General features: G+C 30.0%; 1 protein-coding gene across 1 annotated transcript in view; it reads right to left on the bottom strand.

Annotated features, from left to right (window-relative positions):
• Positions 1–11: 11 nt before the first annotated feature.
• The window catches only part of LOC148300715 (uncharacterized), a gene marked incomplete at its 3' end in the record, with an annotated part of 76,293 nt that continues 63,461 nt past the window's right edge, over positions 12–12,843 (bottom strand). The window contains exons 2-6 of the mRNA XM_088274391.1: positions 9,356–9,514; positions 7,581–9,215; positions 6,736–7,430; positions 3,017–3,102; positions 12–202 (exon numbers count right to left, since the gene is read on the bottom strand). Of these exons, the coding sequence (XP_088130517.1) occupies positions 12–202; positions 3,017–3,102; positions 6,736–7,430; positions 7,581–9,215; positions 9,356–9,514 (2,766 nt within the window). The remainder of the gene's footprint in view (positions 203–3,016; positions 3,103–6,735; positions 7,431–7,580; positions 9,216–9,355; positions 9,515–12,843) is intronic.

Here is a 12,843-nt window from a genome sequence, read left to right as displayed (position 1 = left end):
TGTGGAGGTAGTATGGGAGTGGGATCGTCCGTACCTGAATGCAGGCGCATGTGCAGCGTCATGTTGGACCTGTCGGCGAAGTGCTTCCCGCACACGGAGCACGAGTAGGGCTTCTCCCCGCTGTGCGTGCGCGCGTGCTGCTTCAGCAGCATCTTGCGCGAGAACGCCTTCCCGCACGCCTCGCACTGGTGCGGCTTCACGCCTAGAAACATCCAACGCCTGTACATAAACGTGCATATACATACAATTTTCATACTGAACATACGGCTCGAAATGGCACGAGCTATATTCAGTAAAACGGACAATATCTGGAACTCTTTAACGCCTGCATTCTAATAGCGCTGTTGTACGGGTGAGTCGTGGCACCTCACCAAAACTCAGAGGAAAAAAAACTGGAAAGTTTTCAAAATAAGTACCTGAGGCGAATGCCGGGTGTAAAGTGGTATGACTTCGTCAGTAATAAAGACGGTGAGAAGGGGAACGCAGTAGCCCCTCATACTGGAAGTCCTAAATAGGAGAATGGTTGGGACATGTCCTTAGAATGCCACCCGAGAGCATTAACCCCTAATGTCTCTTCTTCCAATCCCGAAGATTCCGGTGCCCCGGAAGACCGCTGACGACCTTTTTTGCCAACACACATGTCGAAAAAACCTAATAAAATAATTTTAAGACTAGAAATAAATAATAATTTGATTTCCATACATATTATACCCATGTGTTGTTTATTTATTCGATCTTACATCATTTAAATCAATTATATTTTCACTTTCTTCTCATATTATGGATAGATTTACTTTTAAACGATTATACCTTATACTTACACCATACGTATGCCTTTGAAAAAATATTTTTGCTGATTAAGCGACAATATGTTATTATTAAGTATCCTTCGTCACGCAAATAAGACGCTATAATTAATTTGAGAAAAGTTAAACATATGAGTGATTCACACTATGATAAACGATTCATAATTTGATAAAAAAAGTACATTTATAGAACGTTGAATATTTTACGATAAACCATATTCAATATTTTACACTGTGTATTGCATTATCTCGTTGTCTGATATCGTAAAATGAATTATATTTTCGAGCGACGTGAAGTTTGATTTTATTTTAGCGTTGCGTATATATTTTGATAAGACCATTTATTTTTCAAAATTACCTGCCAGTCAGCCAAGTGTTCGGACAGTGTTTTCAATCCGAAATGTGGCGTTTGAGCGGATATGCATTTTGTGAATGTGTATTTATTTTTTTGAGACAACCAAAAACTATTTAAGCACTGACTTTGAGAATAAAGTGAATGGGTTGTCCATCATAGAAAAATAACGCCTTTTTTCCCCCTTTCCAAAATTATGATCTATTTTGGTTTAGTAATAAAAGGACACATAATATTGCAGTTTATAATACAGGTATTATTGTACTTCACGGTACCTATATCATATAGTATGAAGAGTACGATTACCATTTTGAGAATAAATTCTACCATAAAATAAAGTGTACATATTGGTACCAAACAATAGCTCACTATAGTTGGAGTATACGTATAATTTCAAGTATTAGAGGCCAATCCATCAGAGCCAAACAGAGTACTTAAACAAATGTATCGCTTGTCTGCGGATTTTAATTTGCAAGTTGTGTAATGTTCCCTCTGATTTGGTCTATGTGTGTATATATATTACAAAAAACACTTGAGTATGGGTTTGCTTGGTCAACTCTACCTGTACCGTGCTATAAGTACATACATATATTACAATAATATCATTTAGTCGATTGAAATTTTTTTAAACAATATTTCATATGGGTCTTCAAAAATTTTTTAATGTCAATAATCAAGTGGAAACGGTGTCAACCTGTATAATACCTCCATTATTTTTTACGAGATTTTTGCATTATTCATCAAGCGACATTCTTGTATAAAATTTATTGTGTACGTCTGCGATCGATAAGTGCATTTTTCGGCGAGTCAAATTTTTGTTTTTGTATTAATAGTTTAATGACAACCTTAAAAAAAAACACATATACATATATGTGTGGGTGTATATATATATATATATATATATATATATATATATATATATATATATATATATATATATATGTATGTATATATAAATATATATATATATATATATATATATATATATATATATATACATATAAATATATATATATATATATATATATATATATATATATATATGTATGTATATATAAATATTTATATATATATATATATATATATATATATATATATATATATATATATATATATATATATATATATATATATATATATATATTTATATATATATATATATATATATACATATATATATATATATATTTACATATATATATATATATATATATATATATATATATATATATATATATATATATATATATATATATATATATATATATATATATATATATATATATATAATATGTGTAATAAAATATTAATGAGTAAACATCCTACTTCAAAGAATACAACTGTATCCAAAATATATCAATGTCCGATAAATTAATGTACATATATTTGTTGAGAACATTTTTTTCGATAATGTTGACTTGCTGACGCAGTGAGGAATGGATAATATGACAGGTTATTCATCTCAACTATGTTCATTGTCATCATGTCATTGATTATTTTAGAAAAAGTAGGTTCTATAACGCTATTAAGTTGTAATATTGAAATGATAAAATCATGCATTTTTTATACCAATAAATTATGTGTTGTGCTAATAAATTAAATGGACAAAGTTAAGCTCTAACATTTTTTTTATAAATTATAATAATTAAACAGTTAAACAATGCCGTTGCAGTTAAATAATATATGGTATCGATGGATATTTTGTTTAGTAATAAAGAATAGTTTTAAAAAGGCATCGCAACATGGCATTTTCATGTAGGTACTATGTTTCATCCAACATAAACTCTTTGGTTACAAAATATGGAAAATAAATAAATAATTGTATTTTGGTATTGGTATATTTTACAAAAAATCTCACCTGTATGGATACGAACGTGCATGTTGTAGGCTACTCTCTGGTTGAAGGATTTTGGACAATGAGGACATTGGTACTCCTTCCGATTCCTAAAAGACAAAAAATGATAAATTTATTCGAATATGAGCATTTTGACTTGGCGGGGCATCACCCAATATAATAGCTACGAAGTAAACGACGCCTCTTGATTATCATAAAGCACTCTCACCATCTGGCTAAACATGAAATGACTAAACATTGCTATCATAAGCGAAAATTTTGACACTTACAATGGTAAGCCTTGGCTATGTTGGTTCTACGAAGACCCTTAATTTGAACGGATAATATTTTTAAAACAATTCTAGTAATACTATACCACAAAATCTACATAAAAATATGTCGATTCCCTAACTTAGATAAAGCATGGGGCTGACAGGTATTTTTTCAAAAGGATTATCCAAAATATGATACACAACTTTAAAATTTTTGTTTAAATTTGTTTATTAGAGGTATTTAATTATTTAATAAAATAAAAATCGCGGAAGCTTTCAAGACTCTAAGTAGAAGATACCTATTTTTGAATGGTGATTGTTTTTACTAAAATGTATTGTGAAATATGAATAGTTTAATTAGACAGCCCTGCCCGACCGATTGTCATTGCTGCTAGCGTCGCGCGGCGTCCGATACGACTCGACTGGTAGAACTAGCATTATAATGTTTATGATTCCAATTATTTTTAATCGTCCCGATTACCGGAAGGTGTACATAATATATTGGCTACTTGGAGAATGCAATATAAACTTATAAAGGTCAACGCAAAAAACGTGAGAGTGAGAGATAGCAATGTTTATGGCGAAGAAAGAGCTAATGGATTTCTTTTAAAAATATGTATGCTTGTGTCTTTATCTCATTCACCTCGGACCGAAATTACATACATGCATAAGCAAAAATGCATCGCTCGACTGCATATGCTATATTTTGGAGCAACATTTTTTAGCTGATGTTATTCAAAGTTTTGTATATATATATATATATATATATATATATATATATATATATATATATATATATATATATATATATATATATATATATATATATATATATATATATATATATATATATATATATATATATATATATATATATATATATATATAAATATATATATATATATATATGTAATAAAATAACTAGGTACCTACCTATACATTTTATTAAGTACTTACAAAAAGTACCTACATAAAACAGTTCTACCACCAGATGCCTCATGCGTCGCTCAGAATAAAACAAAAGACTTCCGATAATATTATTAACTGTTAGAATCAGATAGATAGATAGATAGATAGATAGATATAAAATTATTATAAAGATAAATTAAGAATAAACTTTAATTACAAAGCAACACATTGTTTATTTTATTATTATACACCCACTTTACATATTATTTACACTTAATTTTCAAAAGGAAAATATTACCACGTTATAAAACGACAATTTTGTTAATTGGAAATGGATGATGAAACATTAGATGTATTAAAACAATTACTACAATATGTTCGGAGTGAGAGAGAAAAATTAGAAGATGATCAAAGAAAACGATTAGAAGATAATCAAAGAAGACGTGGAAATCTAAGAACTAGTGATAAAATTAAAGATAAAAGTCCATGTAAGATTTGTGAAAATTTAAATAAGGGAACTCGATATCACTCTGAAGCAACGTGCTGGTTTAAAACAAAAGAGGATGATAAGATTAATAATAAAAATGAAGATTTACAAATTACACAGAAACAGTGCTTGAAGAATGAAAATAAAAATAATGTGGAAAAAATTTCTACAAAATATAAAATAAAATATACTCCAGAAAAGAAAAATTTCGAAGCAGATTGTATGAGCAGGAATCCAGTATTAGAATCGAAGGAAAATGCAAATGAACAATTAAAAGTTGTAAATTTGGTTAAATTAGAAGATATTTTAAAAGATCAGAATAAAAATGAAGACATGCAAATAACACAGAAACAGTGCTTGAAGAATGAAAATAAAAATAAAGTAGAAAAAAATACTACAAAATATAAAACAAAATATACTCCAGGAAAGAAGAATTTAGAAGTAGATTGTCTAAGCAGGAATCCTGTTTTAGAATCGAATGAAAATGCAGATGAACAATTAAAAGTTGTACATTTGGTTATATTAGAAGATACTTTAAGAGATCTGAATAAAAATGAAGGAATTCAAAAGAAAAAAACAAATGGATTGAAAAAAACTGTGTCTACTTTAAAAGGGTCAAGAAAAAAAAAATACAAAAAAAAGAAAGAAAGAAAAAAGAACGGAAAAAAAAGAAAGAAAAAAAAACAAGAAAGAAAAAAAAAAAGAAAAAAAGAAGGAAAAAAAAGAAAGAAAGAAAAAAAAAAAAAAACATTATCATATCACTAAACTTATACCAGTCCCTTCACTACAAGAAGATGATCCGGAGGACGAGTGAAAATTTTACTATGAATTTTCATCCCCAAGGGGGGAGATGTAATAAAATAACTAGGTACCTACCTATACATTTTATTAAGTACTTACAAAAAGTACCTACATAAAACAGTTCTACCACCAGATGCCTCATGCGTCGCTCAGAATAAAACAAAAGACTTCCGATAATATTATTAACTGTTAGAATCAGATAGATAGATAGATAGATAGATAGATATAAAATTATTATAAAGATAAATTAAGAATAAACTTTAATTACAAAGCAACACATTGTTTATTTTATTATTATACACCCACTTTACATATTATTTACACTTAATTTTCAAAAGGAAAATATTACCACGTTATATATATATATATATATATATATATATATATATATATATATATATATATATATATATATATATATAATAATATATATATATATATTTATAATAATAATAAGAAATACATTTTTAAGTATATCATCATCGCAACAAAATTTCAGAATGATTTTATAAAAAAGAACTACTTATGTTGTATTTTATCTCTAATGTGTTCAGATTCGGATCTACATGACAAAATGTTTCATATGTAAAGTGTGTGGCATTCTGACCCTCACGCCAATGTTAATTGGATGATGTATTACATCTTTATTTTGCACCCTCAGTATAATTTCAATGGAATGGTGTTGTTAATTTTGACACATTTTAGCATATGAAATAATAAAAATGGGAATATAACGTTAATTAAATATATTTTCCAATCCACATTATACTCGCAATATTCCGTACGTGTAAACAAACTTAACATATTGTATCGATATATAACATAACATTTAAAAGCTTTAAAAAATAACTATTTAGTGAGTTATATATACTTATAAGAGTTGCGTGTTACATCAATTAATTAATATATTTTATTTATATTCTAGATGGAGGTTTATTTTTTCTTCGTTCGCTTATATATAAAACATGAATCATAAGCCGAAAGCCCAAAAATAACACAACATGTATATAAAACATATATTCATCAGTGTTTTAGAAGCAAACAAAGAATTACACAATATGTAAAGATCCAAAAATGAGTTATTGATGTTAGAATTAAAAGTACCTAATATAACAGTCACAAAGAACAAACGGAATTTAAAACCTCTTAATAACAATATTTATGCTTGTAGTTTATCGGGATTATCTCAGAAATATCCTTGGTGGATAATTCCAATTTTGAAAAAAATACTCTGAAACTTAGAAAATGATACTGCATTCCTTGTAATATTTTACCTGTGTATCTTCATGTGACTGCTCAGGTATCCTCTGTCGTTGAAGTACTTTCCGCAGACACTGCACGTGGCCGCAAACTCCTTAGTCCCCATGTGCACGGACACGTGGTATTTGTAGTTCCGCAGCTGCGAGAAGCACTTGCCGCACTGGTCGCACGTGTACCGCGCTCGTCCGTCGTGCGAGCCGACGTGCAGCGCGAGGCTGTCCGGAGAGGTGAACACCTTCAAGCAGACGTCGCACTGCAGGACACCCGCATCTTTGGCATCGACAGACAGAACGGACTCTATTTTTACCGGAGGACAGATGTCCTCCTTAAAACAATCGATTCTATGGGACTTATCACTTATCACTGGCGAGCAGTCACTACTTTTGGCATCCTCTCGGACTGACGTCGAGCTACTATTTACCCGATCCAAATCTGTAATTACTTCATCACTGAAGGTTTTCTGAATGTTTTCCACGGATTGACTCAAATCCGCTTTACGAATATGTGGCACTATAAGTTGCTCCGTAATATTTTGCCTATTATTGAATGTTTTTAACGTATAGAGTGTGCTGGACAAGTTATTATTAGTGTCATTTGGTCGATCAGATTGGTGATTTGCAGTTCGTTTAGTGCATATTTGATCCGAAGTTGTACATATCAGCACATCTTGAGAAGTTTCCATTGATTTCGAGTCATTTAAATTTGAAATCTAGAAAAATAACCTCCGTTAGCCAAATTTCTCATTACTTATGTACGAAATTATACTAATAATTTTTGTACTGTTGTATTGCTAAATACTTTATATAACCAATATATTGAAAAATAATAATAAACAAAAAGGAATAAAGGGATTTCTTACCTGTATTGTGGATTTCTGTTTTGCTTCATCATTACGATAGAAAATTGGACATTTCGCTTTCCAAGGGTTTGCTAAAACTTTATTATGAGGAAGAAGTTTTCTTTTTCTATAATGTTCTAATAAAGAATTTGAACAACGATCGAAATTTGAACGAGAAGTTTTATTTGTACAATTTTCTGTTCGACATCTACCAAAATCAATATTATCATTATTTTCCCTTATACGAAACCCTAATCTAAGAGGTTTTTCACAGTGTCCATAATTCACCCGATCCATTAATACTTCTTCTCTATGTTTGGGTAATGACTCAAGGGTCAATATTTCACTCAGCGTTTTGTAATGACCCGTGTTGACTTCTTTAAATGCGCTGTGGGAATTACGAACTAAGTTAATAGCTCTAGTAGTTGTGAGATCCAAAAGAGTAGGTGAATTTAATAAAGGATCTACATAATTCGACATCTGAAATCTATTGACAAATGTAGATGAAGGTCGGACTCCTGGAATTGGCATTAAAGAAGGGACAGGTCGAACAAGCTTACTATCCCTTAAACTTGTATCACGGTACCCTTTTCGACTAGTTTCTATTAAATTTCTTGGACGAGGATCTGAAGATTTATTTAAAGTACTTATAGGGTTTTCGTTTTGTTTATGCATTTTAGTCAAACGCGTCATTTCTTGATACGGCAAATTATTTTTCATTTTAATAAAATCATTGTGAATGTCTGAATAATTTTTCGGAGATCCTTCCTTATACGATTCGCTCGGAGAAATAATTGCACGGTAATTAGAATGGTCTGCTCTTTCGCAATCCGAATCATTAGATTCTAGAACCTCGCAGGAAGATCGACTGTAATTATCTTCTGCTGAAAATTCCGAGTGGTTCTTCCGACCGCTGTCGCTTCTTATCATTGAATTTATACAGTTACCTTTTTTGTTTGGTTCTTTTATTAGGCTGTTACATTTACTCGCATATTCGTGTTGATCCAAATAATTGTTCTTTGAAAAAGACGCTTCTCTTTGAGTAGCATTTTTATATGAATCATGAAGTCTGGTTAATTCATTTTTACACGGCAACATATTCTTCAAGAAACGTTGTTTATGTATTTTGATAGAATTTTCTTGACAAACTTCGCTTTGTAAGGTCATATTTTTTATATTATACGGTATATTTAAGGGACTTGCTTTAGATTCCTTCTCACCATTTATTAAAAGTTCAATATCCATCTTGTCACTTTTTTCTGTTTTAATATCATTACAATAAATATCTTTCATTAAAGACTGGTTATTATGTAAATCCTTTAATCGAGTTTGAGATTCATCTGTTGACTGTTCTTTGAGTTCACCGTTACGGGTGATTTTATCTCCTGTAGTACAGTAATCTGTTGAAGTCGGTTTATTGTAACCAATATCCACTAATAAATGTTGGTAGGAATTAAACGTTTCGTTTAGAAATCTTTTATCGATGTGCACTTGAAGAGCTGTCGCTAGTGCAATAAAGCCTTGGAGGTGTTCTGTTGTGAGACTAACTTCTCCGCTGTAAACATATTGTAAGAGAGCTTCGACAACATCCGGCGAGAAACCAGCGAGAACAATACTTGTAGGCACATCTTCACTCGGTCTCGATAGCAGCAGACCCTGTTTAAAAAGGTGGTGAATAAAATGCAAGTTTCATGTTGTTTTTACCCCTCCGGGCAAATAAATAAAATAGAAAGTCATGTCAATCACTTGAGAGTGTGAACAAATGTTTCGAGATAATAGAAATAATACCCACTCACCCTTATGAAGGGGCTAGCGCAAGAAAGTACTACGCGATGGGCTTTGTACTCGATCCCCGCTACCTGCAGCGTGACGTCACACCACCGCCGAGTCAGCTCAGCATCCGCCAGCCAACGTTTGAAGGAAGTGTCATGGACCATAATACTGCTCTCTGCGTTCTACAAAACAAAATATTTTGGGTTCATAAAATGGCGGTGCTTATACTGAACTTTATTATAGAAGTATATTACTTGTAAAATGCAATAATAAAACAGATCGGAGTTCATTGGAATCAACTAAAATATATTCTTGAAGTTTATAAATATGTATACATATTTTTTATCACAATTCGTATACAATTTAAACATTATTTTTAAATTCACTTTTTGCAGGTTTAGATTTTTATTAACAATTGTTTTTGTTACCATATTTCAGAATAAATTCAAATTATTGTTTAATATTATACATGTATGGTAATTTAACTAATTGGAGGATTTACATTTTTATAAAATTGTCATGTTTTTCGTTAAATTTTTTTAAAAATCCACATGATATATCGACTCGAAGTTGAATGTTACAAGTCTGCGTGTTACGTTTCGGAGGTTTCAAATTAAATCCGAATATTTTTCTATTTATAACTTAAAATCTTGATTCATATATTATAATTTCTGTTTTTTTACTAACTTACTGATTAGCCATAACGCCGCTTCTCTGCTGGAGTAGGCAGAGAGAATAGAACGCCACACCACGCTGCCTTTGCGAACAATCTTCGCCTCTTCCACATTCATCCATTTCCTTATGTATACATATATATTTACATACCCGCCGATTATTCCGACTCCTGACATGACCACTTTAATTATTTGGAATACATGAAGTAGGGCCAAGTTTTTTATTTTATTATTTCCAAAAGAACTAATTTAAATACATTTTATTGCAAAAAAATAATAATTTTAAAGCAGAGCAAATTCAAATGAATAAGAACATTGTAAGTATTGAATGTGGTCTTATAATGTATGTATATATAAATATATATATATATATATATATATATATATATATATATATATATATATATATATATATATATATATATATATATATATATATATATATATATATATATATATATATATAGTATACGTAAACGTATATTTTCTCGTAAGCATCTGTGCTATAAGATTTTAAACTCAAATGTAAGAATAAAGATCAACATTATTGATTTTGTGTATCATGAAAGGTCTTATATATGGACTCTCATCATAAGTACATATATGGTATGTAGATCTATTCATGGGGAAACTGTAATCATAAGTTGATTCAACGAAATATCACGATTCGAACATACCTTTACCCGCTTCTCCATTGTGCCAAAGCTGAAGGTACAATTCATTATCACATTACGTGCGTAAATATACAAGATTTTAATGCAGTGCACAAAAAATTGACAGCCACCTCAAATCATCCCATCCCATTGCCTCGTCGAAGAGTTGTATTCATGATTGATAGTCAGCATTCGATATTTCAGCTTTTTAATTTAGCGTAATGTAACTTAATTACTTACTCACAAGACGTTTATTAATGAAAGTGCTAAACTACGTACATACCACAAAAAGTTTTTTTTGATGATGTACGTATTAGGTTTTTGTTACCATAAAATAATCTTCAAACCCTCATCCGCACCCGTTGGTGGGTACGGCACAAACGTAGTGTTATCTTGATTGTTAATATATGAAAGAAAGGTGATCAGTATGGAAAAATAATAGAGTGCTATAAAATTAAATTCAGTAAATTGGTAAACACCTTCAGCATCAAGCATCAGTTATTGCTTAGTTTATATGGTTTACATTTTTAAACTTTTATTTCCTACCCAATTTCTTCTTTTAAAAACAAATCTATACACAATATGATTGATGCGTTATTTTAAATAATGGTTTTTGTCGGCCAAAGTTATAACAAATAAGTAAGACAAAAACACGGTACAAAGTTAAAACTAACTTATTTTAAAACATTTGCATATAAATCAAGCAAAAACAGTATGAAAAGTAAAAATTAAGTACAGCAAATAATAAATAAAATACCAATTACGTTAAATTTAAATTTTAAGCAGGAAAAAAATATTCTCATTGCAAAGGGTTTTTGGAAAACTTGAACTTCCGCCAATTTTCAAATTTCCCTAATGGTGTCCAAAAGATCGCTAAAGTACTCAACAATAAATAGGTTAATATGTATGATACATGCTTTTTTTTCAACGACCATCGTTAACATTAAAGATGTGGTAAGGGTGAATGATAATTAACGCCTTAAAAACTAAATATTTTCCAACTAATTTAATCGGAAAATAAGATATTCAAAAATACAAGTAAAAATTACATTTCGTACAAGGTAAAATGATTTTCGTATGTGACAAATAGTCTGTATCCGTTGTTTTCAGTATCAGCAAATAGCAATTCATTCACTGATAAGAAAGTAAGGAGAAATGTAAATACCATCGATGTATTCATTAATAATATCGCTTCTTCGAATCAAGGCAAGTTATCTAATTCGTGTAACGTATAATACGTTTTGAAGCTATCGTCACGTCATTAAAAATTCAATTATAATATTAAATTGTTTGATAGTGTCAAGCTGCTTTTAACAATAGTTTTCATCCAATGCCAGGCTGTTTCTATAAGCATAGGATTACTTGTACCGCTAGATGAATCAATCGGGTATCAATTTCAATTAGAAAAATAATTTATGATATCAGCTATTCATAATATTATTTCTTTGAAAACAGATCTACGTACATATTTGTTAATATTTCAATTTAGAAAGCTGGTATATATTGATACGTTTATTTTTTTAAATTCACGTGCCTCTTTCATGTTACAATAAATTTATTTGAGTTATCATGATGCGATAGAAAAATAATAATCGATATTTGAAACGGAATGCAGAAGGTATATATGCAGTATACTCGTATACTGCGTACATTATCGTCATCATATTTTTACACTGGCTGTATTTGCATCTCGGATCACGTGTACATTTTGAAGGTTTTGAAGATTTTTTCTGAAACTCGTAGTGGTACGGAGATAATTTTGGATCGTAGATAATTTAAAAATATTTAGGAACATCAATTACAAGTACTTTGCTTTATAACTTCAATTATAATGATTATATGAATTATTATTTCCACACAGAAACTTCTGGAATATTATCCGCACCCACGATGAAGTTCTAATGTATTATAAAATGATCTAATTTTTATTGTTTTTTTACCTTTTTAAGAGACTTCAGACTTACAAATAATAATAAAATTTAACTAATTCATATATTCTCACTTAAAAGTATATGAAACAAACACAATGCAAATAATAATATGTACACTTAAATTATTATCAGATTTGACAATGATTTGAAAAGCAAAAATATTCTAGCATGTGAAAATAGGTAAGAGAGTAGTTACACGCAAGTGGGATCTGTACAGAATCAATAATTAAAACTGATTAGGTTAGACCGCAAG

Source organism: Brachycentrus maculatus, unplaced genomic scaffold (genome assembly GCF_059751285.1).
Source record: "Brachycentrus maculatus isolate JH-2025_06_01 unplaced genomic scaffold, ASM5975128v1 h1tg000667l, whole genome shotgun sequence".
Classification (NCBI taxonomy): domain Eukaryota; kingdom Metazoa; phylum Arthropoda; class Insecta; order Trichoptera; family Brachycentridae; genus Brachycentrus; species Brachycentrus maculatus.
The sequence above is the reverse complement of the archived record's forward strand: the minus strand, read 5'-3'. Positions and strand labels throughout refer to the sequence as shown.